General features: G+C 41.1%; 1 protein-coding gene across 1 annotated transcript in view; it reads left to right on the top strand.

Moving 5' to 3' along the window:
- Positions 1-24264, top strand: part of CHN2 (chimerin 2) — a 159630-nt gene that overhangs the window by 133072 nt on the left and 2294 nt on the right. Inside the window, exons 7-12 of the mRNA XM_039571470.1 lie at positions 2905-2982; positions 9078-9162; positions 11538-11711; positions 13488-13565; positions 20026-20163; positions 21008-21113. Of these exons, the coding sequence (XP_039427404.1) occupies positions 2905-2982; positions 9078-9162; positions 11538-11711; positions 13488-13565; positions 20026-20163; positions 21008-21113 (659 nt within the window). The remainder of the gene's footprint in view (positions 1-2904; positions 2983-9077; positions 9163-11537; positions 11712-13487; positions 13566-20025; positions 20164-21007; positions 21114-24264) is intronic.

The raw sequence follows: 24264 nt of genomic DNA, 5'->3' as shown, positions 1-24264 counted from the left end.
CTGCAATGAATCCCCTTAAACAACTGTCTAAACAGGGCCCAAGCAAGGCAGATACCCCAGGGATAAATAAAATTTCATATATGATAAACAGTAAATACTGCTCTGCCTTAGTCATAAGGTTTGGCTGAGTTTTCCTCCCCCAAGTCTATTAAGTTTAATGCTTCTGTGCAAACACTCAGAGTTTCCATTAAATATGTCTGTATGTCTGATCCCAGGATGACACTCTGATATTCCAAAAATAGTTTAATAAATTGAAATTCCAAGATGTATCATCATAAGCCTGTCACTTGAGTATCAAATCTGCCATGTTATGTAAAAAATATTGGTTATATAATGGGATTTTTATCAGTCTAGCGACATAAATGCAAATATTAGAGCATTATTAGGAAACCGACCTTTCTCTGACTTTGGAGCTGTTATGCTGGAAGTTAGAGAAAAAGTAGCTGATGTATATATGGGGATTTAGATGCTGTAGATTCAGAGGTGTCTGACAACCCAGAACTAGTTTGGGTGTTTTCTTTCTGATAAATATAAGTACATTTTAAATAGCACTGAGGAAAGAAACTGGAATGTGATAAGAACTTTGAGAAACTCCAAGGTTTTCTTTGTGATGGCCCAAACTGAAGCCATTGCTTCTGAGGGATCAGAGATGTCCCAAAAACCAGTACTTTTTACCTCTTGAAACACATGAAGAGAGAGCTGGGGAGCTATAGTCTGTCTGTCTCCTGGAAAGCAGATAAAGGTCCTGAGCTAACAGAAACTGGGACTCACTACAGGAGGACATATGGAAGAGCAGCAGGGATTTCCTGCAGGCAGAGCAATGTCCATGCGTGCATCACAGCCAGTTGTCACCAGTGGTCAGATAACAGTGCCAAGCCCTGGGGAAAGGCTGAATGGGCAGCAACAGCTCAGGGAGCAAAGGGTTTGCATGGAAATCCTCCCTACTGGGGAGCAGAAGCTTTGGAGTAAGGGAGCATGTAAAAAGTGGTGTTGTGAGCTCCCTGAAAAAGAAAGGAATTAAGTATGCTATACATAGAAGTAAGTGCATGGTTTTATGGCTGAGAAGCTGATTTTGCAGGTTGCACAGCTTCTTGAAAACCCTAAGTAGGGTACTCTCTGAAATTGCCCAGCCTGATGTTACTGACGGATAACCATCTGTCCCCATGGGCTTTCAAATCAGCAGAGCATCACTTTTACTAAGCACAGGCAGTCTGTGTGGTGGAGGGTTTAGTAAGTGAATTAGATGAACCTTCTGACTTTTCAGCCTGAGGTAAAAGCAGGCTGAAAAAAATAGATGCAAGGTCAACGTCACAAGTTAATATAAGTGAATTAAATACTTTAATTTCACTTGTTTTCTGGGTTAGTTGAAGTGGGGCAGACTGTGAAAGGCTGATGTGCTCTTTAGTGTCTCCAGTTCAAAGAGACAGTTTTCCCAGTAGCACTGGCAACTCCCCACTCTGCTCTATCACAGCACTTCGAGCATTAGGCACACCTTTAGACTTAAATCTCACCGTGCTCTGCTGAGCAGGTAACTCCTATCCTCCTCTTATGGATGGGGAATTGGAATACTTAGTAAAGGAGTAAGAGAGGGGAGCTGGAGGGAAGGAAACCGGTGGGGAGGGAGTCCTGAGTGTGCTTATGTGCTTCCCAGTGAATGCTCAGTATCAGACATCTGAGTCCTGGAACATGGAACTACCTGCCTGTAAAAAAGTGGATCACGTGTGGAAAGTAACACTGAAAGCTGTAGCACAGACTGGTCAGGGTCCCAATACCTCCTGTCCCTGGGCTTTAACTAGAAATTAGTTCCCCTCAAAATCTATAGATGCAAATAACCAGAGCAAAGCACAACTGCTCTTGCCACCTTGAAGACCCCGTTCTGCAAACAGGGCTGTGCGTGTGGGCCTCCTGCATCCTTGTGAAGCTCCCCTGCTGCCTTCACTCGAGTGCTGCACAGGGCTCCAGGGCTTCCAAGCCCGCATAGTCCCAGCTGGGCTTTCAGCTTTCCCTGGCAGTGAACTACCTCAGTGCTACCAAGTGCACACTGACAAAATGCTTAATTTAAACCATGGCATAAAAATGCTGTTAGTGCTTGGAGTGGTGCTGGATTTTTTTTTCCCTTGTACAGAATATGAAAACGGAAAAAAAAAAAAAAAGAGAGAGATTTTTGCCCTGTAAGATTAAACAATCATCATGGTTTTAAGAGCTTAATCTGCTGGCATGCAGACTGCTGGCTGATAAATCTCCAAGTCTGAGTGTAATTGGATGCAGCATCAGATTCAGTTGTGAGGGCTTTCCAGGGGCTTTTTGTTTGTTTGTTCATTTTTTAACACACCGCCGAGTTGAAGAGATCTATCCCTGGAAATGCCTTTGGGGGTGAAGCTGTAACGCTGTGTGTCCCCCAGCCGGTATTTCAGCAGCACCTCTCTGGAGACCCCTGCTCAGGGAGCACGGTGGGGGAGGCTGCTCAGTGTATGAATTTGTGCTATTGTTCGAGGCACACATCTGCCTCAAGAAGCTGCACGGCACAGGCCGTTACTTATTCAGATGCAGAAGCTCCTTCCGTCCCACAAGACGGCCCATTCAAGTCACATGCCAGAGGTCTCGGCAGAATGGGCTGCAGCTGCTTCAAATCTGCTGTCTAACATCAGAAGCAGTTGGACAAACTGTACCGTGCTGACTACAGTCAGGCTCCCTGGCGCTGAGGAAGACAGGGAAAAGATTTGGGATCCCAGCGCTATGTTCTCAGAGGATCTGTGGCTGGAAAATGAGAAAAACTGTGCTGTTGTTCACAAGTCGAAGCGAGGAAGGAAGCGCCAAGAGCTCCTGGCCGTGGCCCTGGGGGTGAAGGTGGGAGTCAAGGGGGCACTTTTGTGGCAACCTCTGAAACTCTTTGCCTATTCACAGATCACCTCCTTGGTCAGAAGAGCAGCCTTAACTCAGAACGACAACCACTTCAACTATGAAAAAGCACACAATTTTAAGGTAAGCACAGCTTGCTATTCTTTTCAGCTGAAAAGTTCTGTTGAGATGCCTCAAATTTTATTTTTTGTTGTGATGAGGTTTGCATGCACCTATTTATACTAGCTCTAAGGAAAGGGTTGAAAAATGCATTTTTCTTTCTACTTCAAGTTCTATTAACTGAGTTCTTAGTATGCTGTTACATAGGCACTTAATCCAAATAATGGTTTTGCTGCTCACTGCGCTACTTGTCTGGCAATTTAACTCTTTTTCACAGATTGGGTTTTCTTTTTTATTCAGAAACAAAGTACTTCATATTTGTTGTCTTTATCTTAAGTGTATCTACTTTTAAATAAGAAAAAGGCCCTTTTCGAAATCTAACTATTACCAGAAGCCAGTAGTATTTTACCAGCAAACATTTTGGACCATTTCTGATTTCAGAAGTTGGGGGAGCTTGGGTGCTCCTAACAATAAAGCAAAGCACAGTGGTGAGTATTGTCTCCCAGCTTTTGTTCCCTCACCATATGCTAAGGAAATGTTCTCAGAGTCTCACTGAGCTATAGGATCTGAGCTTGTGTTTGCTTGTCAAACTAAAACAAATCACTGGGCAAACACAGGGATGTTTAAATGGATCATCTATTTGTGGTCTATACGGACAAAATCAGATTCTTAGGGATTCTTTTCCCAAGTGCTGTCTCTGGCAGACTGCAGCAGGGAAGTGACTCAGCTTTGGAAACAGACCTTCCAGGCAGCTTGTATTAAAATGTTTTGCCAGAAGGACTGTGCTGGTTTCAGAGCATGCCAGCCAGTTACCGGAGCTAATGCTGTCAAATTGTGTTTTGATGCTTATCGGGATGAGCATCAAGAATAAGAGGCAGTAACAAGACAAGAAAGGAATGTATCTCAGCTTTGAAACATCAGTTTAGTTAATGCTCCTTGAGGATCTGGGTCACTGTCAGAATAGTTCAACTCATTAGCAGAACAAGAATTTTCTGATATTCATCTTGGGCCTGTCAAAAAGGGAGAAGCAATGATCAAAATCATTTCACTTAGCAAAAAAGTTTCACTTCTTATTTTTCTACATACTCTGCTGTGCAGACATTGCTAACCTCTGCAGTGCTTCTGCTGTTGTTGGCAAATCAATCATTTAATATTAGTGAACAAAGCAAATAATAGCAACCCTTTTCTCATTCCCCTTCCTTGACCCAGTCTACAGAAAAGTCGATATTTACCTCTCTGATCAGCACCAAAGGAAATAGGGGAAATAATCTGTGTTTTCTTGCTTGATTAAGCCAACATTTATTCTTTCTGGGTTTTGCCCTCATTATCATTTTAATATCAAAACTATTTTAGTTTAACTAGAAAATATTTTCTCATGACTGGAATTTCTTTCCACTTTGACCCATGCATTCTTTCCTCTTCAAAACTTCCCTTGTTTTGGCTTTGATTTATAATTGGACCTGTGCCCAGTTAACTTTGAGTTTGCACAATCTAGCTGCTGTACAGTTTCTGTTCCTTTCTGTTTTAAAAGAGTCATAGTTTAACTGGAAAACCACATGATTAAAATAGATACGTATTCAAAGACTTGACAGCCAAAAGTAATTGTCCTATCCTAGTAAAGGCAATAACAGACCTTAGGGAACAAACATTTTTAAAATAATTGTACAGAAAGGTCAATCAAAAGTGTTACATTTGCTTAATGGAGAAGTATGTTCACTATGCAAATACAGTTAGTTTTCCAAAGGAATATATTAGAACATGTCTAGTTGTTAAACAAAAAATGTGGATAGTGTACTCAGAATAAAACATTTAAATTTAAAACATGGCTCAAGGCTAATATCTTTAATATATTTCATAGTCATTACATAAAAGGGTTAAGAAATGATTTTAAAAAGAAAGAATGGCTTTATGGGTCTTGGGGCAAAATGCTTAATGGCTTTTGACAGCACTCAGGCTATGATGGTATGGGATTAATCTGAAGGACAACGCTATTTCACAGATATTCAAAAAGTTGTCTTCCCCATTTTAAGGCGAATACTGATGCGTATTATATCATTCATCTCAGTTTCTAGGGATAAAGGTTATGTGTCACAGTGTCCCTCATAATCTTGTCATAAGCAATTCTTCATGAACAAACAGGCACTCTTTGGCTTTTGTCCTTTAACCATGAAGAATCTTAAAAATGAAGGGCACATTTCTAGCAAAGCTGATGGGATTTTTGTACATCTTACACCAAAGATCTTACTTACTGCAAGAGAGGGGGAACAAAAGGAAGAAATAGATGCAAGGCACAAATTCAGAGCAAGGACGGCTCTCCCTCCATCCTTGCCAAGCTCATACAAAAATTAAACAGCATCATTGAACACCCTTCTGAGCATCCGTGCTTTCTCATTCAACCTCTCTTCCAAATTTCAAGACACTCAAGGCAAGTGAACAAAAAGAGATTTAGTATCCAGGCTGATTTGTTAAGCTGGGTTCATCTTGAGCACACCACGCAGTCACATGGATTTAGGTTTGGAGCTGGCGTCTGTCTGGCGGGATAACTTTGCATAAGCCAGTGTAGACATACCATAATTCAGGAAAGCGAATAAATCTCTGAAGCCCTGTTTAGAAAAACACAGAGGTATTTCTCTAGCTATGTGGGTGTCAGCCTAACTGGATCCCAAAGTCCTCTTGTATCTTGTTCCAGTTCGGATCCAGCAGCCTCATTTGGATGTGCTTTACCTGCCAACTTCAGTGGGGTCCCAGCTGGTGGTGAGGCCAACCTCGTGCTTGAGGGCAGCAGCATGGAGTTTGAGGATGCTCCATGCTTTTTGTTCTAGGCTGGGAATTCATGAGAGGGCTTCTGTGCTGCTTTAAGTGAGCAAATACAGCTGAATAATGTGCATTTACCACAATACTGTGCCTGTTTGCCACCATAGCATGGGCAAATCCCATCTGCAGGCGGGCTAGTGGAGTAAAGGCAGCTGATTACAGACAAGTCAGGAGATCTGCTAGGAGAGCAGGGGCTTTGGGATAAATTTCCCCTTGTGTTAAGCACTGCAGATAATACTGCTTCTGGGAGACAAAGGGCTTGGGGGAGACATTTTTTACAGACATCACGAAGATTATGTGTTAAACAAAAATAACAGCAGAGTCAGCTTTACTGCCCTGCAAATGGCTCAGGTTCAGCAGGAGTCCACAAAAGAGTATAAATGTGTCTGTATTCAGGCAAAAGTCTGAAAAACACTTATTTTCTTGGAAGGCAAGTAGAAAAGTCTTCAGACCTTCACATAAACCCAAAATTGTCTCAGCAACAATACTGTATAATGTCAATTAAAAAAAAATGCATTTCAATTCAAGACAATTGTTTTTGTCCATTTCTGCAATATTGCCCACGGCATTATTTTGTTTTGCCACTGTACTGGCATTCCTTAACTTTGGTCTCAGTTTCCCCCTCTGTGAAGACAACTCGAGACACAAACTAGAAGTGAGTAAGGTAGCACCTTCAGGGGGAATGCTGCCATTTGAAAGCAAGAGCACTGGAGGGGTGAAGGGCAAAGAGAACAGGAAGGCAGCAAGAAGAGACGTGCAGGGTAGTGTTGTGTGAGATTGTCCAGCAGAGAAGAGACAGTGAAGCGACTTTTCGTTGGAAGAGGGTGAAAGACTGAACAAGAAAAGTAGAGTGTATAGTCTGAAACATCATGGCTTTGGCTTATTTTAAGAAATAGTTCCCTGTAAATTCTTTTTAAAAGTTCAAATTACTTGTCAGCTCTAGCCCAGGCAGCTCAAGTCTATGCTGTGTGTACACAGAGAGGCCTACTTCAGGATGGGGTAGGAACCAGCAATAAATAGTTCCAGATCATAGTTCCAAAAAATCTATGCCCAGTCTGTTTGCAATGATGTGGTTACAAAGGGTGGGGCAAAAACTAAAACTCCATCTCAAAAATCTAAGACCTGCTGTTACCTCTCCCAGTTTGAAACAGAGATGAGGCCAATCTTGCAGGCAGAATTCCCATTTACCATTCAAAAATGTTGTGTTCCTAAGAACAGGCTTCCTCTGTTATTTCTTTAAAATTAATGACAAGAGGCATAGTTCAAATTGCCTCTTAGGGGATTTTTTGCACCTTCATCTAGAAACTTTTGAAGTTCTCTCTTTTTTCAGGTAATTTCCCTGTTTCAACTTGGCCAGAAACCACCAAGACTAGCTTTTCACAGGGTATTTCAGCTGGAGGCTTGCCATTTGAGCTAAAATGCAGATCCGTGAAAAATTGAAGTGAATGAATAAAGAGAGCTCAACCTTTGAGGGCCACTAAGCTGAATGGAACAAGGGAAGGGTGCGCTGTCAGCACTTCTCAATTGGAGCCCTCAGTCAGCATTGATGACTTTCCAATTAATGGCAGGAAAGATCAAGGAATAATCAGCTACCATTTTCAAAATAAGCCTCAGCCAGATCAGTTGAAATAAGCCTTAGGTAAAGTGAGCAAGTAGCCCCCAAATATCCTAGCAACTGGAATGGACTTTTTTTGTGAAATGGCGCGTTTTTAAAAGTCCTGGCTGAGCTCTTACAGCCACTTCTCACAAGGTTAGCTTTTGTAAACTGCTGCAAAGCAGAAGACACAGCTAGCTATCTTCCCACAGCAGATGATTTTCACCCACAATTAAGTGCAGGTGCAGACCTACTAATTATGTGGGTTTCAGTCTAAAAATTATAAAGATGCAGGCATAATTAGTTTTATCTGTAGTTTTGTATCCACTGAATGTCACACAGTGCATATGACTGAAACTCAGGTCATCAGCTGTTACACACAGCCATTTACCCCCACAAAAAGCCATGTCTGAAGTTCATGCTACCCACTCTACAAAATAAAGTAAAATGAAATGAGAAAGAAGTGTGGCGCTACATCTACTAATATATCTATCTCACACTTTATTGCAAAGTCTTGTTTCACAGAAATATGTGGTTTTCTGAGAGGTAAAATATCACTTCAAATAAAGTCAAACATTCCAGTTTTGACCTTTCACTGTCAAAAGGGAGGAAGAACTACTATTGCTTTAAGTTTGTTACCACAATTATTTGACTGTGAGTAGTTGGTCAGGAGCCATTTGCAGCCAGGCTCACATTTTTATCTCAAAATCAGGAAGAGAGGTCTGTATTAAAATCAATTCATTTTTCTGGACTCAAGAGTACAGGCTTGTGTAGTTGTGATCCTGCAGACAAATGGGACAAAAACATTAGCATGCAAAATGCTTGGCATAAAACTTTACAGTTTATCTAAAAAAGGTCAATGACTGTTTTTTCATTCTATGAAAAGCAGAGAGCAGCTTTTCCCATCCCAGGGGTGGAAGTGGCCTTTCAGCCATCCACCCGATGGGTAAACAAGAGCAGAGAGAAGGAAGGGATGCATTAGCAGCCAGAGTGTGCATGATTTATGTTTTGTTAAGCTCAATTAAGTCTCTGGCCAGAACTAGCTCATACCATGCCCATTCACATGGGCATAGACCTCACTATTTATTCTTCATTTCAATGAAAATTCAATGCTTACTTTACCAGAATACACATCTTAAATAAAAAGATTTTCTGCTGTAGCCTTTGGAAAAGCAGTGGCAGAAGCAGTCGTGGTGTGCAAGATGTGGCTGGGGAGCTGTGGGCTCTGTCAGCACACAAATCATTTTATTCTTCCTTATTTGCTCATGTGTGGACTGTAGCAAAATGAAGTTTGGTCTGCTGAAAAAGAGTCTATTGACATCTTTTCCCTATGTGATTCCAAAATACTTGCTAGAGTGGGGAAGGCTGCTTTCATCTACAGTTTTTTGGATTAATAGTTCTTTTTTTCTGATGGTTTCCTCCCTTCTGCTATAGCTAGAATGTCAGCAGGCAAAAATTATTTGTTTTCAGTGTCATCCACAGCCTGGTTCTCTGCTATGTTAAGCCTACTGAAAGATAAACTTCAAGATCAAAGCAAATTTCTGTTCCCATGGTTTATTTCATCTAGACGTTGGAAGGATGTGGGCACTATGTGCTAAAGATTTACTCCTACTGAGTTTTCTGTTGTTTATCCATTTCAGTTGCTCCATCTGTCAGACCATCTGCCTCCCAGTGACCCCATTTCTTTCCCCCACCCCCATTTGTATTGCAGGTCCATACGTTTCGAGGTCCGCACTGGTGTGAATACTGCGCCAACTTCATGTGGGGTCTCATCGCTCAGGGAGTGAGGTGTTCAGGTAGCACTTCAACATTTTCTGTCATTCTCTTGAAATGCTCAGACATCTGTCCCACCCCAGCCTGCACTCCCTGCAGGAGTGGAGGGCTGGGATTTCTTTAAAGAGCAAAGCAGGAAATCCTCCCACAGAAGTTAGAGTATTTTCATTTGCCTCATTAGCTGGTTTAGAAATGAAGCCATCAGCCCTTGGTTGCTGAGCGACATCCTCTAGTAGTACCTTGGTCCTGCCTGTGCCTGTTCCTGTGCCTGCTGTATACGTTCAAACTTGTTCTTCATGATTAAGTTATCCCTGATGTTTTTATGTTTTAAGAAGCAAGCACTGGAAATGGCAAAGCCAGCCAGCAACCAGGCTTCATAACTCCTCTTTTTGCTACCGATTGCTGGGAAGTGCCCTTGTCTGCAAAAAAAGACTGCCACCTGTTTCCCATAAAAATACCATGCATTGCTGCAAGCCTGAAGTATCCCACCTCAAAATAAAAACAAAAAATATGACCTTCAGTTTCCAAGAGGGATTAGTTTTCTGTTGCCTTTATTGGCATTTTAGTAGTGCATTAATTATTTTTAATTTGTTTGTTCTTTTGTGGAAAAAAAATTATCTTGGAGAAATGCAATAATCATCACATCACTTGCTTTCAGATTCAGCAAGTGAATCAGTATTTGGTGCATTAAAAATGGATTTTCATAACTTCTTTCTTCAGATCTGCAATCTCTTCCAAAAACTGTTTGTCTTACCTCTCCCTGCCCTGACCTCCAGGCATTCCTGATCTCAGGCTGGCACCAAATACATCCAACCCTGACATCTGCCTTTCATAGACAGAGGAGGTGGTTGTTACCTAAAATTATTTTGGGCCACAGTTTGAAGGATCAGAATACCTTTCACAAATGCACAGTTTTAATAAGTATAGTCTCAGCTACTGCTGCATCTTACCTCTCTCTAGGTGAATAGTGGTAACACAAAGAATGTGGGAAGAATATATTAAAAAAGAGGAATAGTAGTTTGCTTTTCAAGCTGTTTGATCTTAAACACTAGTGTGCAAAACCTGACCTCGCTAATGCATAGCACTGTATTTGTTCCCATACATAAAATATTAAACTTATGAAAAGGCATATTTATTTAGTATGAAACATAATACTCTCCCTCATAAAATTACCAGCATTTAACTCTAGATAGACAGATGCATTTAAATTTAACTTCACATGCTTGGAGAACAGCACTGAAGACAAGGCAGGCAGAAGCCTAACTGCAGCTTCTCACATTTGTTTAGATTTCACAAACAATAATGTATTATGCAGTAATAGCTGTATGGAGAAACACACAAAAACCTACCCAATTCCATTAAATGTTTAGGTGGGCTTATGATTTTGCTTGTTTAATATTTTATAGAGTATAATATTGAAACACGCTGCAAGTAATAGTCCTGTTTACGTTTTTAATAGCTTGATGTTAAATTATCTCAAAGGGTGCCATCAGTGATGGGCATGACTGGGAAGGCATTAAAACAGGAATCAGAGCTATGTAAGATAATGCAACTCACGGTGGTGGTGTTTGCTTTACTGAAGCTTATAAATTCATTTGGCTGAATAGTTGAATCTATTAGGAAAATTCAATTTGTGAAGGTGAAGCAGTGATGGTTTAACAGAAATCCACCTGTGCAACTGAGAGTAGTATTTGGCTCTGGAGTAAGACACTGAGAACTATTTGTAAAACAAATCACTTTTTTACGTCATGCCTTTCACAGCATTTTATATGCCTAAGCTGACCTACAGACTAAACCACAGGGGCCACTTTAGTCACCAGTGAAGTGATGAGCCCAGGAGGGGGAGTCTGCTGGTGTGGCAGAACAAGCCAAAATGTGACACTGCAAGAATGTGGAAGAGGGAGTGAGGCATGCTGGCTCACAGCACTGTCCCAGCAGGAGTGCTCAGGTGAACCTTAGGTTCTTTGACTGTGACCTGTGCTAAGCCACAAGACAGCCAGCAGAAGACAGTCATTACTGTGCCAATTTTATTTAAGGCTAGTCTAAAATACCCAGAAGTTAAGTCTCACAAGTTTAAATGCAACACCTTGAGCTATGTGTCTAGTAATGAACCAATCCAGACTCCACCAGCAGTCACCTACAGCTCAGAGGAGTTCAGGGGACATCCAGAGTTTCTATAGCTTTTTAACCACCCTGCTGGAGTTCACTTTTCCCACCACGAGATTTTTACACATTTTCATGCTCATCTTTCTCATCTCCACACTATTCTATCTTTCCTGACTGATGGGAAAATTGTGCCCCTTGCTTGATGTGGATCAGGGAAATAAATTGTTAGACAAGACCTGTCAGCATTGGTATTAATTAATTAATTAGTTTACCTGGCTAACTCTGCTTGCAGACTGTGGGTTGAACGTACACAAGCAGTGCTCCAAATACGTGCCCAACGACTGCCAGCCAGACCTCAAGAGGATAAAGCGAGTCTACTGCTGCGATCTCACCACGCTCGTGAAGGCCCACAACACCCAGAGGCCCATGGTGGTGGATTCCTGCATTCGGGAGATCGAAGCAAGAGGTTTGTGTGCTTGGGAGAGCAGCAGACACAGCAAAAGGAGGATGACTTGAGTTACCTGCTAAACTAGAACAGGGTGCTGTGCTCACGCACACTGAGGACAGGATGAGAAAAGGGGTTTCTTAGTGTAGGTGATACATTGCTTTGCATTAGCTAGTAAAATTAAATCATGGCATTTCTTAATGCAATTTCCTGAAATGCTTTCTGAAAACATGTCAAAACGTGTATTACGTTACACTTCTGAAAGGGGTGAACTTTAAAGTGAACTTTTAAGTTCAGGTTTATGTGTCTTTTTTCATTACTTTATTTTAACATACCTAGGGACACATCCAATTTTGGAGTAATCAGTTTAAATCAAATCCATTATTAATAACCTTTACAGACACTGTGGGCAGGAGAACACAAGTGACTGGAAGTGACTCAGACAAGTGAGGTCAGAGGTTGTGGTGTTTTGTGGTAGGACACAAACTGCATGGGATTTCTCATGATGCTTGGTTACTGACTGATGGATCCCGTGGCACAGGCAGCATGTCACTGCCAAAACTCAAGCTTGTGACAGGTTTTTGGTAAACAGATGTGTGCCAGATTGAAGGAAATATATATCCCCTTCAATAATCATGTATCCCCTCCGTAATAATCATGTATTTTTCCTTGGGATAGCAAATGTGCATGTTGTGCTGCCCAATAAGCCAAATTTTCCTGTTAGTCACATCTTCAGCACAGGAATCTAATAATGTTGAATTCATGGCATCCCAGTAATCTGCATAGCAGCACAGTGATACTAGCCATAGGGATTTCAAACCCACACATCATCTACTGAATTGAATCAAAGACTTACTAGTAAATCCCCTGCACTGCTCTGTAAAGCTCTACCAGGATTATATCATCATTGCAGGGACAAATGGAAAGAATAGTATGGACTAAGACAGAAGAGCTTTACTCTGATGATATAGCAGAAAGCTACATTGCATTTGAGATTTAATCACTTACTTGTACATTTATTGATTGAGATAAAATCTGCTGCCTGCTCTCCATTTTTTCAACATCTTTGTATTTCTTTCCTTAATTGCCACAGAACTATGAAAGATTCTGATTTTGTTCTTAAGAAAACAAAGAATATTGGAACTTATAAGTAGGTTAGCACAGAGCATAGTTACAATAATGGATTTTAGAATTGAAATAAATAATGTGTGTGTATCTTGGCCTGCTCTGCTGAGCTGCCCTGCATTTCATGTTGGTGTGCAGCAACGGGGAGAGAGTTGTGCAAGTGACCAGATCTCTTGTGGTGGAGAAGAACTGTATCCATCACATTCATCAGTTGTGTAAAAGGTGACAGCAAAACAGGAAAAGAACTGTGCTCATAGGGAGAGGCAGTCTTTTACTTGCATTGCTATTTACCATTAGGCAACTGGTAAAAAGAAGGGAGACCTCTAAAGCTTTATTAATTATGGCCAAATCCAGGAAAATCTCCTACATAAAATGAATAAATCGTAATAACATCACATGTCTCACCATTAGCAAATTGCAGTATTTTCCTCTAACATGATCAAATCAACCACATACCTAATAAAAATCAGAAAGTATAAATTCTAGAATGCTTTAATCCTTTAAAAAAACCAGTTTAACATCATCTTCATCTTTCCTTAACTGTTCCAGAGTTTCACAATTACAGAGAACATTTTGCTATGCTTAGTAGGTCTGTTGTTCTTGCTTTATTGTTCTTAAGCCTAAATATCTGTTGGTTACTGAAGCTAAGTTAACAAGAACTTTTTGTTTCAGGTTTAAAGTCCGAGGGCCTCTATAGAGTTTCAGGCTTCACTGAGCACATTGAAGATGTGAAAATGGCCTTTGATCGAGGTACACCATTTTTTAATCTTGTACAATTTTAATCTAAGCTTTTAGTTCTAGGACATTTCAGATCTTTTGTGACATGGTAATGAAACTCATGTATAAGCAGAAGTACAGAAAGTAACCTGTCTGTTCTGAGTTTGAAGTGATCTGTAGTCCTTTTCATAAGAAGAAATCATGTTTCATAGTTGGAAGGAATAATAAAACACTAAGTATCGGTGTGTAGAAACCTAAGTAGGGGACTGGCTAATTGCTCAACGTAGCAGCACAGCCTAGACTCCTAGTTCAAGTGTGAGCCTAGATGGTACCAGGTGGAAGTTGTTAGTCCTGTCTTTAAAAGACTCAGTGCTTTACAATCCAATAATCTATGAGTTTAAGGACCAGGAACTCTAACTGGGAAGTCCTTCTGCCTGTAGCCTTGTAGAGAGCACTGTACCACTGTGCATGTGGTTGCATCTGCACTACAGATGAGAGGGGCATTGAGGAGATTGGTTGTACAGCATATTGAAAAACTAACAATTAAAACACTGGCTACCATCCTCATACCCTTTCTGAATTGATTGAGCTGATTGTGTTGGTTCTGGTTGTGCACACGGTCTTTGCACACAGGACTAACTTTGAGTGTGTAGGTAAGTGAGCGCAGGGTAGGGCCTCCATCAATAGAAAACATTTGCAAGTACATTTGAGATGTTACATGAATATTCCTCTGCTTTCCCATAAATAGTCGTTTCCTACCTACTTAATATTTTCAGGTATTGCCTCTCCTGTGTTAGGGGATAGGGTCAGACACAGCCCTGTGATCACAAGTCCATGGGTACGAGCCAGGTCCAGGTCAAGCCGGAGAGTCAGCCTGGGGTGTCAGGGTAGTGGGGTCAGGGTAGTGACCAGAAGGGTGTGTGGCCCCACACCATCATGCTGCAGCTGGAGACAGCTATGATGTCACTCAGGAAGGGACTGAGGGCTCTGGGGGCCCATGGGCAGGAGGTATGGGGACTCCAGGGCAGGCTGCACAGGCCAGAAAGGTCTGTGGATGGCACATCTTACACTTGCTATGCCTGAACACTTCGTGTTTGGAGGCAGTAGTGCAGACATCTCCATAAAGAAAGTCCAGCTAGGAATTTCCAAATTGACTGTTTGCATGCTGAAATATTCTTTAAAAAATAATACATATTTTAAAATATGTTGGATGCTACAGTTGTGAAATACACATATACACACATAGGTCAGCCATTCTTTGGGCCAGAGAGATGCACGGTGATATGACTGCTATCATGGCAAAGCAGTGTTGCAGATGTGCCACGTGAAGCAATGCTACTGGGAGGCTCAGTCCTCACAGGTCTCATTCTGCTCCCTGCAGGTAGATCTGGCCTGGAAAACCCTTTTGTTCTGTGTCTTAATTCTCCTCTAAGTGTAACAACCTGGATGAAACCCAGAAGGAGAGGCACAGGTTGTAGAGGGAGGAGTTGGAAGAAAGCAGATTTAAATTTATGTCTGAGCATGACTTCAACACTGCTGCAGCTGTAGCTCCTTTGCAGATGCTTTGAACCACTGGAGCCACTTCAGGTTATTGCCTATTTATTAAGTATACTCCCAACATAACTGATGGCAATACACACCTGAATTAGACCCACAGCAAGGAAGAAAGTGTGATTTACAAAGGCAGCAGCACCTAGAAATAGGAAGAGGAAGGTGACTAGCAGTATTGGATTTCCAAAGGTAAAAAAGCATGGATAAACATGAAAGCAGAGAAAGCAAGAACAGAGTTTGTGTACAAAGGTTGTGGGGAAGACCACTGGGCAGAAATTGACAGAAATCTGTCTTCATTTTTTTAATGGTTTCAGTAGGGGAAAGGACTAAGAAAGGAAAGAGAGGGTGTTGCCATGAATAAAAAGGCATGAATAGAAGCATGAATATAATCCTGTTACGGACTGGAGGACTGAAGTATTGCTGAGACCAGAAGTTGACAACTTTCAAAACCTTCCAGTTTTGAAAATTTTTTCTCTCTTGACTGGGGTGGAAAAGCAGGAGAAGTTGAGAGTTTTTGCAGGAAAAGATTTAAAGAAAAAGAAAATAGGTTTTTTTGTTCTGACGTGTGGGCTGTGCAGCTTGAAGGCTGGCAGAAGTTTGAATTGGCAAGACACTTCCAACCTGACAGCTCAGGGCTTGCTTCCCTGTCAGATCCTTACAGAGAGAGGGATGCCACCCTCTCTTTTGCATCCCAGCCCCATAGGTAGGAACACACTGCTTTTCTGTTGCCCTATTAACTCTTCCTAGTACTAGAAGCCAGAGCAGCATGGAGTGAACTACGTCAAGAGTGAGGAGTATCCCAGTTCTCTGTCCTAGGTGAAAGACCTGGGAGAGAAAGGAGCTGAGTGCCAGGTGGCAGGTCTTGTCTTCAACACCACCTGCAAGTTTTCTGTTCAAATTTAATTTTCTGCCCAGAAAGTGAAGTTTGTGAGGGTTTCACAGAATTCGTATTTCCACATTCACTGCAGGAAATTTACTTTTTTTAAAAAAAACCTAAATTACAGGAAAATTAAAATTACAGAAAATTAACTTTTTTTTTGGTGGGGGGAGGATAGTTAAAGGTGATGCTGAGAGCAGGGGTATGAACCAGAGAAGAGAACTCTTTAATCTAATTGATAGTCTTGGCACACTACTGGAGGATGTGCACTGGCTAGGAATAAATTTCATTTAACAATTTAAAGACCATTTTTTTACCATTTGAAAGCAAGGCTTTGAAACAACCTTCTCATAAGAGCAGGGATAAAAAGCATTTGCTAGTTTTGTGAATGGAAGTTGCAGAACACGACACTTCGGCATTCCAGAGGTCCCTCCCTGCCCATAGTTTCTGAGTCAGTCCTCAAGCACCTGGCTAAAATGCCAGGACACTTTAGCACCTCCAGAAATGCAGAGTTTAATGAAAGGGTTTGAAAATAGACAGGCAAGGAGTCCTCCCATTTTAATGCACTGAATGTGTCCTTCAAATGATGCCATCAAGTGCTCTGGTTCCCAAGCTCTTTGTCAAGCCACAGGGGCCAGAAGACAGTAGGATACAGGGAGGAGGCGTGGGAGCTGACTTGGCCATGGGGACCTCTCCTGCTGATCTCATGTGCAGCTGAAGGGGTGCAGTGAAGAGAAGCCAGCCCTCCCTCTGACTAATTCTGCCTTGACAAAGAGAGAGTCACTTAGTGCTTCCAAAGAATTACAGCAGGAATAGAAAAAAGTTTCCATGTCAGGAAGAGAATAGCATCCCACATAATATTACTTGGGCCCAGTGAAGCTGTGATAGTTGGTTTTAAAAAAGGGTGAAGTTGGTCCTCATCTGATTTAAACTGCCTTCCAAAGCCAAAGCAGTGTAAATACCCCTACTGTAAATTAGCATTAGGCTCTCTGAGGCACTGACAATGTTCCATTTCAGTGATTTTTGCAATGAGAAGGAGGGGAATAATGTGGATTTATTTAATCTGGTGAATGTTGGTGCTGTAGAATGACAGTTGCTCTCTGTCAGCATTGTTGAGCTGTGGCGTTGTGGCATCCAGAGAACAACCATTGTACATTTTATCCACAGAGCTGCCATTGTCACCATCGCATTCTGTCCCCCCACTTGTTTGTACAACTGGCTGGTACAATACACTTGCTAAAAATATTGTGCTGTTAAATATTACATGAGTACTTAGAGGCATTCTAATTCCTACTCGCTCTTTTGCCAGTGTGGCTGAAAACCTGACAAATGCCAAATCCAAGAAAAAACAAAAAGAAGCATGTTAGCATGGTAAAGGTTGTGCAATAAAACCAAAACATTTAGGAGAAAGGAACTTAAATAAAATCTAATTCAGTATTCAGAGGGCAGGGGTGAGGCTTTAAGAATGTAATACTTATTCTATTTCATTCTTTAATGAACTGCTGATAAATTTCTATGGCATCCAAAGTCAGCTGAAACCTTTAAGGAAAGGAATGAAAACTTTATTTGTCTTGAGATATTTAAATTTCAACAAAATGCAACAAAATACATTTAGAGTCAAACTAACAAAGGAAGAGAAATTATGGGGTTTGGGTAGAATTAGGTTTGTAAAGCTGAAATTGACTATGTCTTTGTAATCCAAAATATTAAAAAAAAAAAGCTATATTAACATATGGACGCTGCAATGATACTGAAAATACCAACTGCAATCTGAAAAAGTTCTTGTATTGAAGAGTGAAAAAAATTATTGTGATAATGCAGAAGGTACCATATAAACCACATGTAGTTCATCCATGCATACATACACCAACCCCTACATATCTGCTGCAGAAATGTGCAGGGTATATTACAACAGATGTATTGTCAGGCTCACTTTAAAATAAACTTCAGTGCATTTCCAGTGGATGTATATTTGTCTCTGAAGAGAAGAGTAAAATCTTTGACTCAGGAATTCATAATTTTTCCTACAGTAAGCAAATATGTAAATAAGAGGTATGTTTGAAGTACATTGTAGTTGGAAGTACCTCAAGCTGAAGTGCCCCTTTAAGGAAGCTTGCTGGGCTGCTTTGTAAAAGTACTAAATAAATAACACTTCCATTTAGTGTACTGGTGACCTGGATAATAGATGTAAGCTTGTGATTTGCTATATCTGTTCTGAGGCAGCTGCTGGCTCCTTGGAGGTATCTGTTTTCAGTGGAGCATTTTGAGTGCTCAGTGTCCATCAATTAAATAGAGCTCTCCACACAAAGCTTTACAAGACTAATGCTACTGTGCCCGGAATGTGTGGATTAAACAAAAGATTGGGGCAGTGTAAACATCCTCCTAGGGCTTATTGATGCTGTATTAAATTAAATGCTGATGGATGTATTCAGACTGCTCAGCTGCATCAAGAAAGGCTGTTTGTTTTAAACAGTTAAGCATATAATCTCCTCTTGATGAGAACATGTAGTGCTATTAGTCTTAATGAGAATTATGTGCATACGTTGGACAGGACGTATCCCTGCAAGATTAATGCCATAGGTTGGTATAAAATGTCTGCAATCAATATAAACTCTTTTACTGTGCTGTGAAGCCTTTATCTCCATCTTGGATGCTGTGTTTCAAGCACCCCCACTCATCTGTCTGTATCAGGGCATGTCCACAAGCACTGTTACTGTGAGACAAGCAAGGCAATGGCTTTACAACATGTCAGCACCTTGCTGGTAACAGCCCAAGCTTGTGCCTGCACAGAAAACCCCTCTCTGCTGTTCAAGCCGGCAGAACCTTGCATTGCCCCACTCATCATATAGTCCTCACCTGCACCACCTGCCCTGAGGGAGGCGTAGTACCCTTAGTTGAATGGTGGGAAATAGGGACTACGGGTTATAACTGATCTGCAAGAAGCCTGAGGTAAAGCTGGAGGTTAAATCCAGACAGCCACACCCCCTACTTGGCCTGTGTCCTACCTATCTTTCCACTGGAAGACCACCAAGACAGACAGGTCCCAGGACGGGAGAACAGCAGAATTTCTTGATCTGGAGAAAAATGTGGGTATGAGAGTAATAGGTAGTATAGAACAGAGGTAGTCATTTGAACTTGAAAAATGATAGTGATCCTGCCTTGCTGCTAGTTCTTGTAATTTCACTCATTGCAAGCCAGGACTTCCCAGCAACACTTGTAAACTTTAAGCTCGTGTGTTTTAAAGTGCTCTGTAATAGAGTTCTGACTAACTCTGTTATAATGTGGCAAACAAAATGTATGCCTTTTTAGATGCATAATTCATCTGTTTAGCATTTCATCCATTGCAAGTATCCATATTAATTTAAAAAATTGTGGTGCACATTTCAGAATAAATTGTAAAGCTAAATGCCTTAGCATGCCTATTTAAATTCAGATCTTTGCTATAAATAAGTAAGTCAAATATTAAGACATTAGAAGACACCAGAAAATAAGGCAGCTTTCATTCCAGCTAATCACTGTAGATATGTTGGTACAAGATGTGTACAAGATTTGGATGTTTCTTGATTTTTCCTACTGCTCTCCTGAGGGTCATTGAAAATGTATGTTATTTCTCTATGCCTCTGTTTCCCCAAGTGGAAATGAAAAAAATGGTTCATACTCCTATGCACCAATCTACAGATGGAAAATATGACATCAGAACAAGTTACTACTATCCTAGTTTCAGTGAATAAATGGGCTAAATGCAATAAATAAATTATAAACATGGTTTTTCATCCAACATTAAAACAGTATGTTTGAGATGGTACACTGCAGATATGGATGGTGTAATGACCAGCCCCTCCAAAAGATGTAAGCAAATAAATTGCTTACTGAAACAACAAGAAACTACCATTCCTCATCGATACACTGTAAAGTTGGTAGCAATATATTCTCGTTTAAGCCTTCCAAATGCTTTCAGGTTGTTTTTTCTTGTCAGGTTTCACACAATAAATCTGACTTAGAAGTCTAGCCTTGCTTGAGTCAAAATTAGGGTGGTTTTAAACAGATTTCTTCCTCCTTTTCTAGATGGTGACAAGGCTGATATTTCTGCTAGTATGTATCCAGACATAAACATCATTGCTGGAGCACTGAAGCTATACTTCAGAGACTTACCAATTCCCGTGATCACCTATGACACCTATTCCAAGTTCATAGAGGCAGCAAGTAAGTATTGCATAGTCATTTGTACCAATCTTTATTTACATTTCCCATTCGTAAAGCTGTCCATGTTAAAGGAAAGCACAGAAGAAAAGCTGGAAAAAACATGGGTGCTGTCTTCATTCCTTCTCCACCATGTCCTTCATTCACATGAAGCTTATGCCCGATTGTTCATCAGATGGGATATCATGCAGGTTAAAAAAATAAAAGTAAATGTATGGTCTCAGAATAACAAACTAGTATCAGAAAGTGTGGTTTCAGTGTCTTTTTGTATGTCAAGATAAAAAAATACTGTAAATCCTGCTCAGATTTTTAGAGAGATTGCCAGACAGTTTTAAATGAGCACTGGTGCTCAGTATGTGTAGGTATCACTGATACCTACATATTTAAATACAGTTGAAGTAATTCCTTGCCATTTCAATCTCTAGCTAAACTTACATATTCGAACATAGTCTTTTAAAGTCATATATCCACACTCCCATCCAGTTCCAAAGGCTAATGGAAGTAATCTTTTGTGATATTTTAAAGGGACAGTTCTGGGCAGAGTAATATTATGAAGCATTTAACAAAGCTTGGGTACTGTACCTATACAGACCTGTAGATAGAGCTACAGACCATGGAGATAACTCCTGGGTGGTCTTTGTTGCTGATTTCTTTTGAAAGATCTTTTATTTTTTTTGAGGATGCAGAAGTTGCTGATAAGCATCACATTTATGAGTGCAATATTTATCCCTCCAAGCACAGTCAATGGCTTGTAAATGATTCCATAATAATAAGTTATCTTCCTGATTTATTGCTGTGTACACATGGAAAGCCCTATTAACATTAATCCTGTTTGGTGTTTTTGCAGAAATCTCCAATCCTGATGAACGACTAGAAGCAATACATGAAGTGTTGATGTTACTCCCTGCTGCTCACTACGAGACACTTAGATACCTAATGATTCATCTCAAAAAGTGAGTTAATTGACATGCAGGGTAATTCTTGAAGACCTTAACAATTTTCTGCTTTGAAAGAGAAATATTACAGAAAATACTAATAAAGCTTCCATTAGGGCACTGCCACTAAACCAGTAATGTTACAGATAAGCAGACAAGCTGTTTGTGTAAGTGCATATAAGCTGTGCACTCATATAGCATAGATCCTTTTGCTGGTATATTATTGCAAACCTTTCAAGAGTTAATTGACATTTGTCACACTTCTCTGAGGCAGATAATATCTGAAAAATACTGAATGGTGGGTACTACAGAGATGTGCTAAAGGTGCTGCTGTGAGGCACCTGACCATGCTTTGCTTCTGCCTCCACTCACCTCCTGTTTTCTCTTTGTGAACAATAACCCTAAAAGGAAAGAGCTGTCTTGTGTGAGTTGTTAGCTCACATCACAGTAAACCAAGAATCAAGCAGGGCCTATTTTTTTATGACTAGTAAAAGCAATACAGGTCCCAGTTATATCTCTCTTGGTTTTAAACACGCTCTGCCTTATTTGCTTTCCAAAACTTCTTTATGCATGCATAAGACATACATGAGGGGCTTCATAAAGCTTCATAAGGCCTACAAAATCTTCAAAACTGCCTAAATTTAATTTTTCTAAGTTACTTAGGAGTGTACTGCCAAGTTTTCCAAGTTTTCAGCTAGGTACCTTGGAAAATTAAGGACTGCTCCAGAAAGGATGCCCAACTTCCACTTGTTTCAAGCAAAACTGTTTTTCAAAACCATGCTAACTCTACTTTGCTGCTTTGGGTATTTACATGCCTCAAGAGGTCTTCTTTGTAAGTATTTAAAAACTGAAGCTGAGTACAGACTGGTGCTGTCATCTCAAAGCCTTCATTTATGGATATATTGCCCAAGATTTTCCTTGTCTCTGGTTAAACTTTGGTACTTGGAAACAACAGAAAAGGGGATAAGGGAGGAATAAAGCTACTGATGTTTTATTCAGAAAATCCTTGATCTCTTCTTAGTTGTCCCACTATTTGCAACACAGCTGTAAATGTGGAGTACTTTCTGGGTTTCATCTACACTATTCTGCACTATTAATGCCAACCTACAAAGAAAAAGACCTCAGTTCATATAAAGCTGCTCAGAGAACTTGCGTGAAGTGCATTTCATGCTCTATTAGGTTCTCATTATGCAAAAACTTTTCCTCATTTTGAATCAGCTCAGGTCATTAGAACTGAGTAATTTTTCCCCTTGATGAGACATTACCTGGCCATGCAGGAGCTTCTTTGGACTGCAGAAATGAGATGTGCAAATATCCACCTGTGTCAGTACATACACATGGACAACTGATGATGACTCACGCTGGCTTTTAAGAAGGCCTGTGGAGGCTGTAGACAAGTGACCTGCACACAGGATCAGTACTTTCATGTCCTGACAGCAAATTTTAATAGACATGTTTGGACTTGCCTTCCTTCTTCTCATGTACTGCAGTCCAGGCTTTGGTCCAGCTGTTGAGCTGACCTACTGATGAGGCAAAAATAGTCCAAGGTACTGATTAAGCTTTCTCTTTCAAATATTTGCCAATCATGCAAAGAGTTTCCTCTCCATTCCCAAATCATAGCTTTTGGTGCCTGCATGGAAATCAAATGCACATCAGTTCCTATGGAGAATCTCTTGGAGAGATCTGAATGTGAAAGAGGAAAGAATCATTAAGGTTCAGACTATGCTGTTCTGTAGGTTAAACACAGAGTTCCAGCTTCAACCCCCTAGGAGTCTTCCTGCATGAATAAAACCTGGACCAGTATAAGGGAGTCTATGGAAAGACTGCAGGGTCACAGCCTCTACCCCACTGCTGTTTCTCAGTCAAAAAGAAACTGCAGAGTTGTTGTTAAAAGCACAGGAAGATCTAGCAGAGGCCAACATCAGCAACGAAAAATGAGTTTTTCAGTCAATTAATTACCTTTCTGATAACTTTGCTCAAAATTGAAGGAAACGCAATAGCATGAGCTGTCCCCCCTGTGGTGAAATACATACAACTCCATCCACACTGACATTGCAGTCAGGCTCTGAATATTCTCTGTGTTCACCCCAGCTGTGCAGCAAGCCCCACACTACTGAACAGAGGTGCTAATAAGATCTGTGTAGCTTTGCACAGCTGTTGAACATCTGTGCTGCATACAACCACAGAGGGAAAGCAGACTGTCAGACATACACTTGCACAGAGGTGGCTTCAGCTTCGCAGCCTTGGTTTGTCTTTGCTCCTTGTAAAGCACTGCTAATATATCTGTGCTGGAAGATGAGGAGGTATCTGTAGTAGGGGTACAAATGGACTTCTGTCCTGAAAGCAAAGAGGAACAGCATTTTTCTGTGACAGAGCCATTCTTTGCAGAGAGATGACAGTAGAACCAAAACCAAGTCATATGAGTACCTTGCAAACAAGGGAAGACCAAAGTACTTCTGGTTTCAGCCACTTTGTGCTCCCCTGATGGCATGAGTGAATCCACTCACAATGCCCAGCTGGGAGTTGCCATGGCTGGGGAAGGTTTCAGCTGCTGCCAGGAGAGCTGTCTCCAAAACCAGATGTGCTTCACCCTGGCAGAGGAGTCGTGTGAAGGAGATGTGAAACGTCATCCAGGCTGTACTTATCACAGCAAATGTCTGGTCCTTGACTGATCAAGTACCATGATGGATCAAGGGACTGTGGCTGTCCTGCACTACAGCGTAAGAGCACTCTCAGGACTGAACTCAATATGCCACTCAAATGGGACAACACTGATGTGATCCAGCAGTGTTACCTGGAGGGAAACCTTGAGCACACCTTGCATTTTCCAGCAGGCCTGACTGATCTTCCAGTCAGGGCTGACTTCCCTGCAGCTTGGCCAATCCTTGGTGGTCTTTGTTTGCTCCAGCCACAAGCAGTCCATTTATTCTTGAATGTACATTATATGATGTATGTCGGCAAACAAAACAGCCTGGGCTCTTCCCTGAAGTGCCTCTGTTCATTTATAGCAGCCTGATTTAAGCAAGTCACCTCTCCAGGCAGGTGCAGGATTCAGCCTACTCCTAAAGTGTCACAAGTAGTCGGAATCACTCAGCTGCTGGTTGGCCTGAGGCAGCCAGCAAGGCAGAACATCCGTGTGAGGGGCGGGGTTCCTGCAGGCTGGAAGCAT

Source organism: Corvus cornix, chromosome 2, assembly GCF_000738735.6.
Source record: "Corvus cornix cornix isolate S_Up_H32 chromosome 2, ASM73873v5, whole genome shotgun sequence".
Taxonomy (NCBI): Eukaryota; Metazoa; Chordata; class Aves; order Passeriformes; family Corvidae; genus Corvus; species Corvus cornix.
Note: the sequence above shows the minus strand (reverse complement) of the source record. Positions and strands in the feature narration are given on the sequence as shown.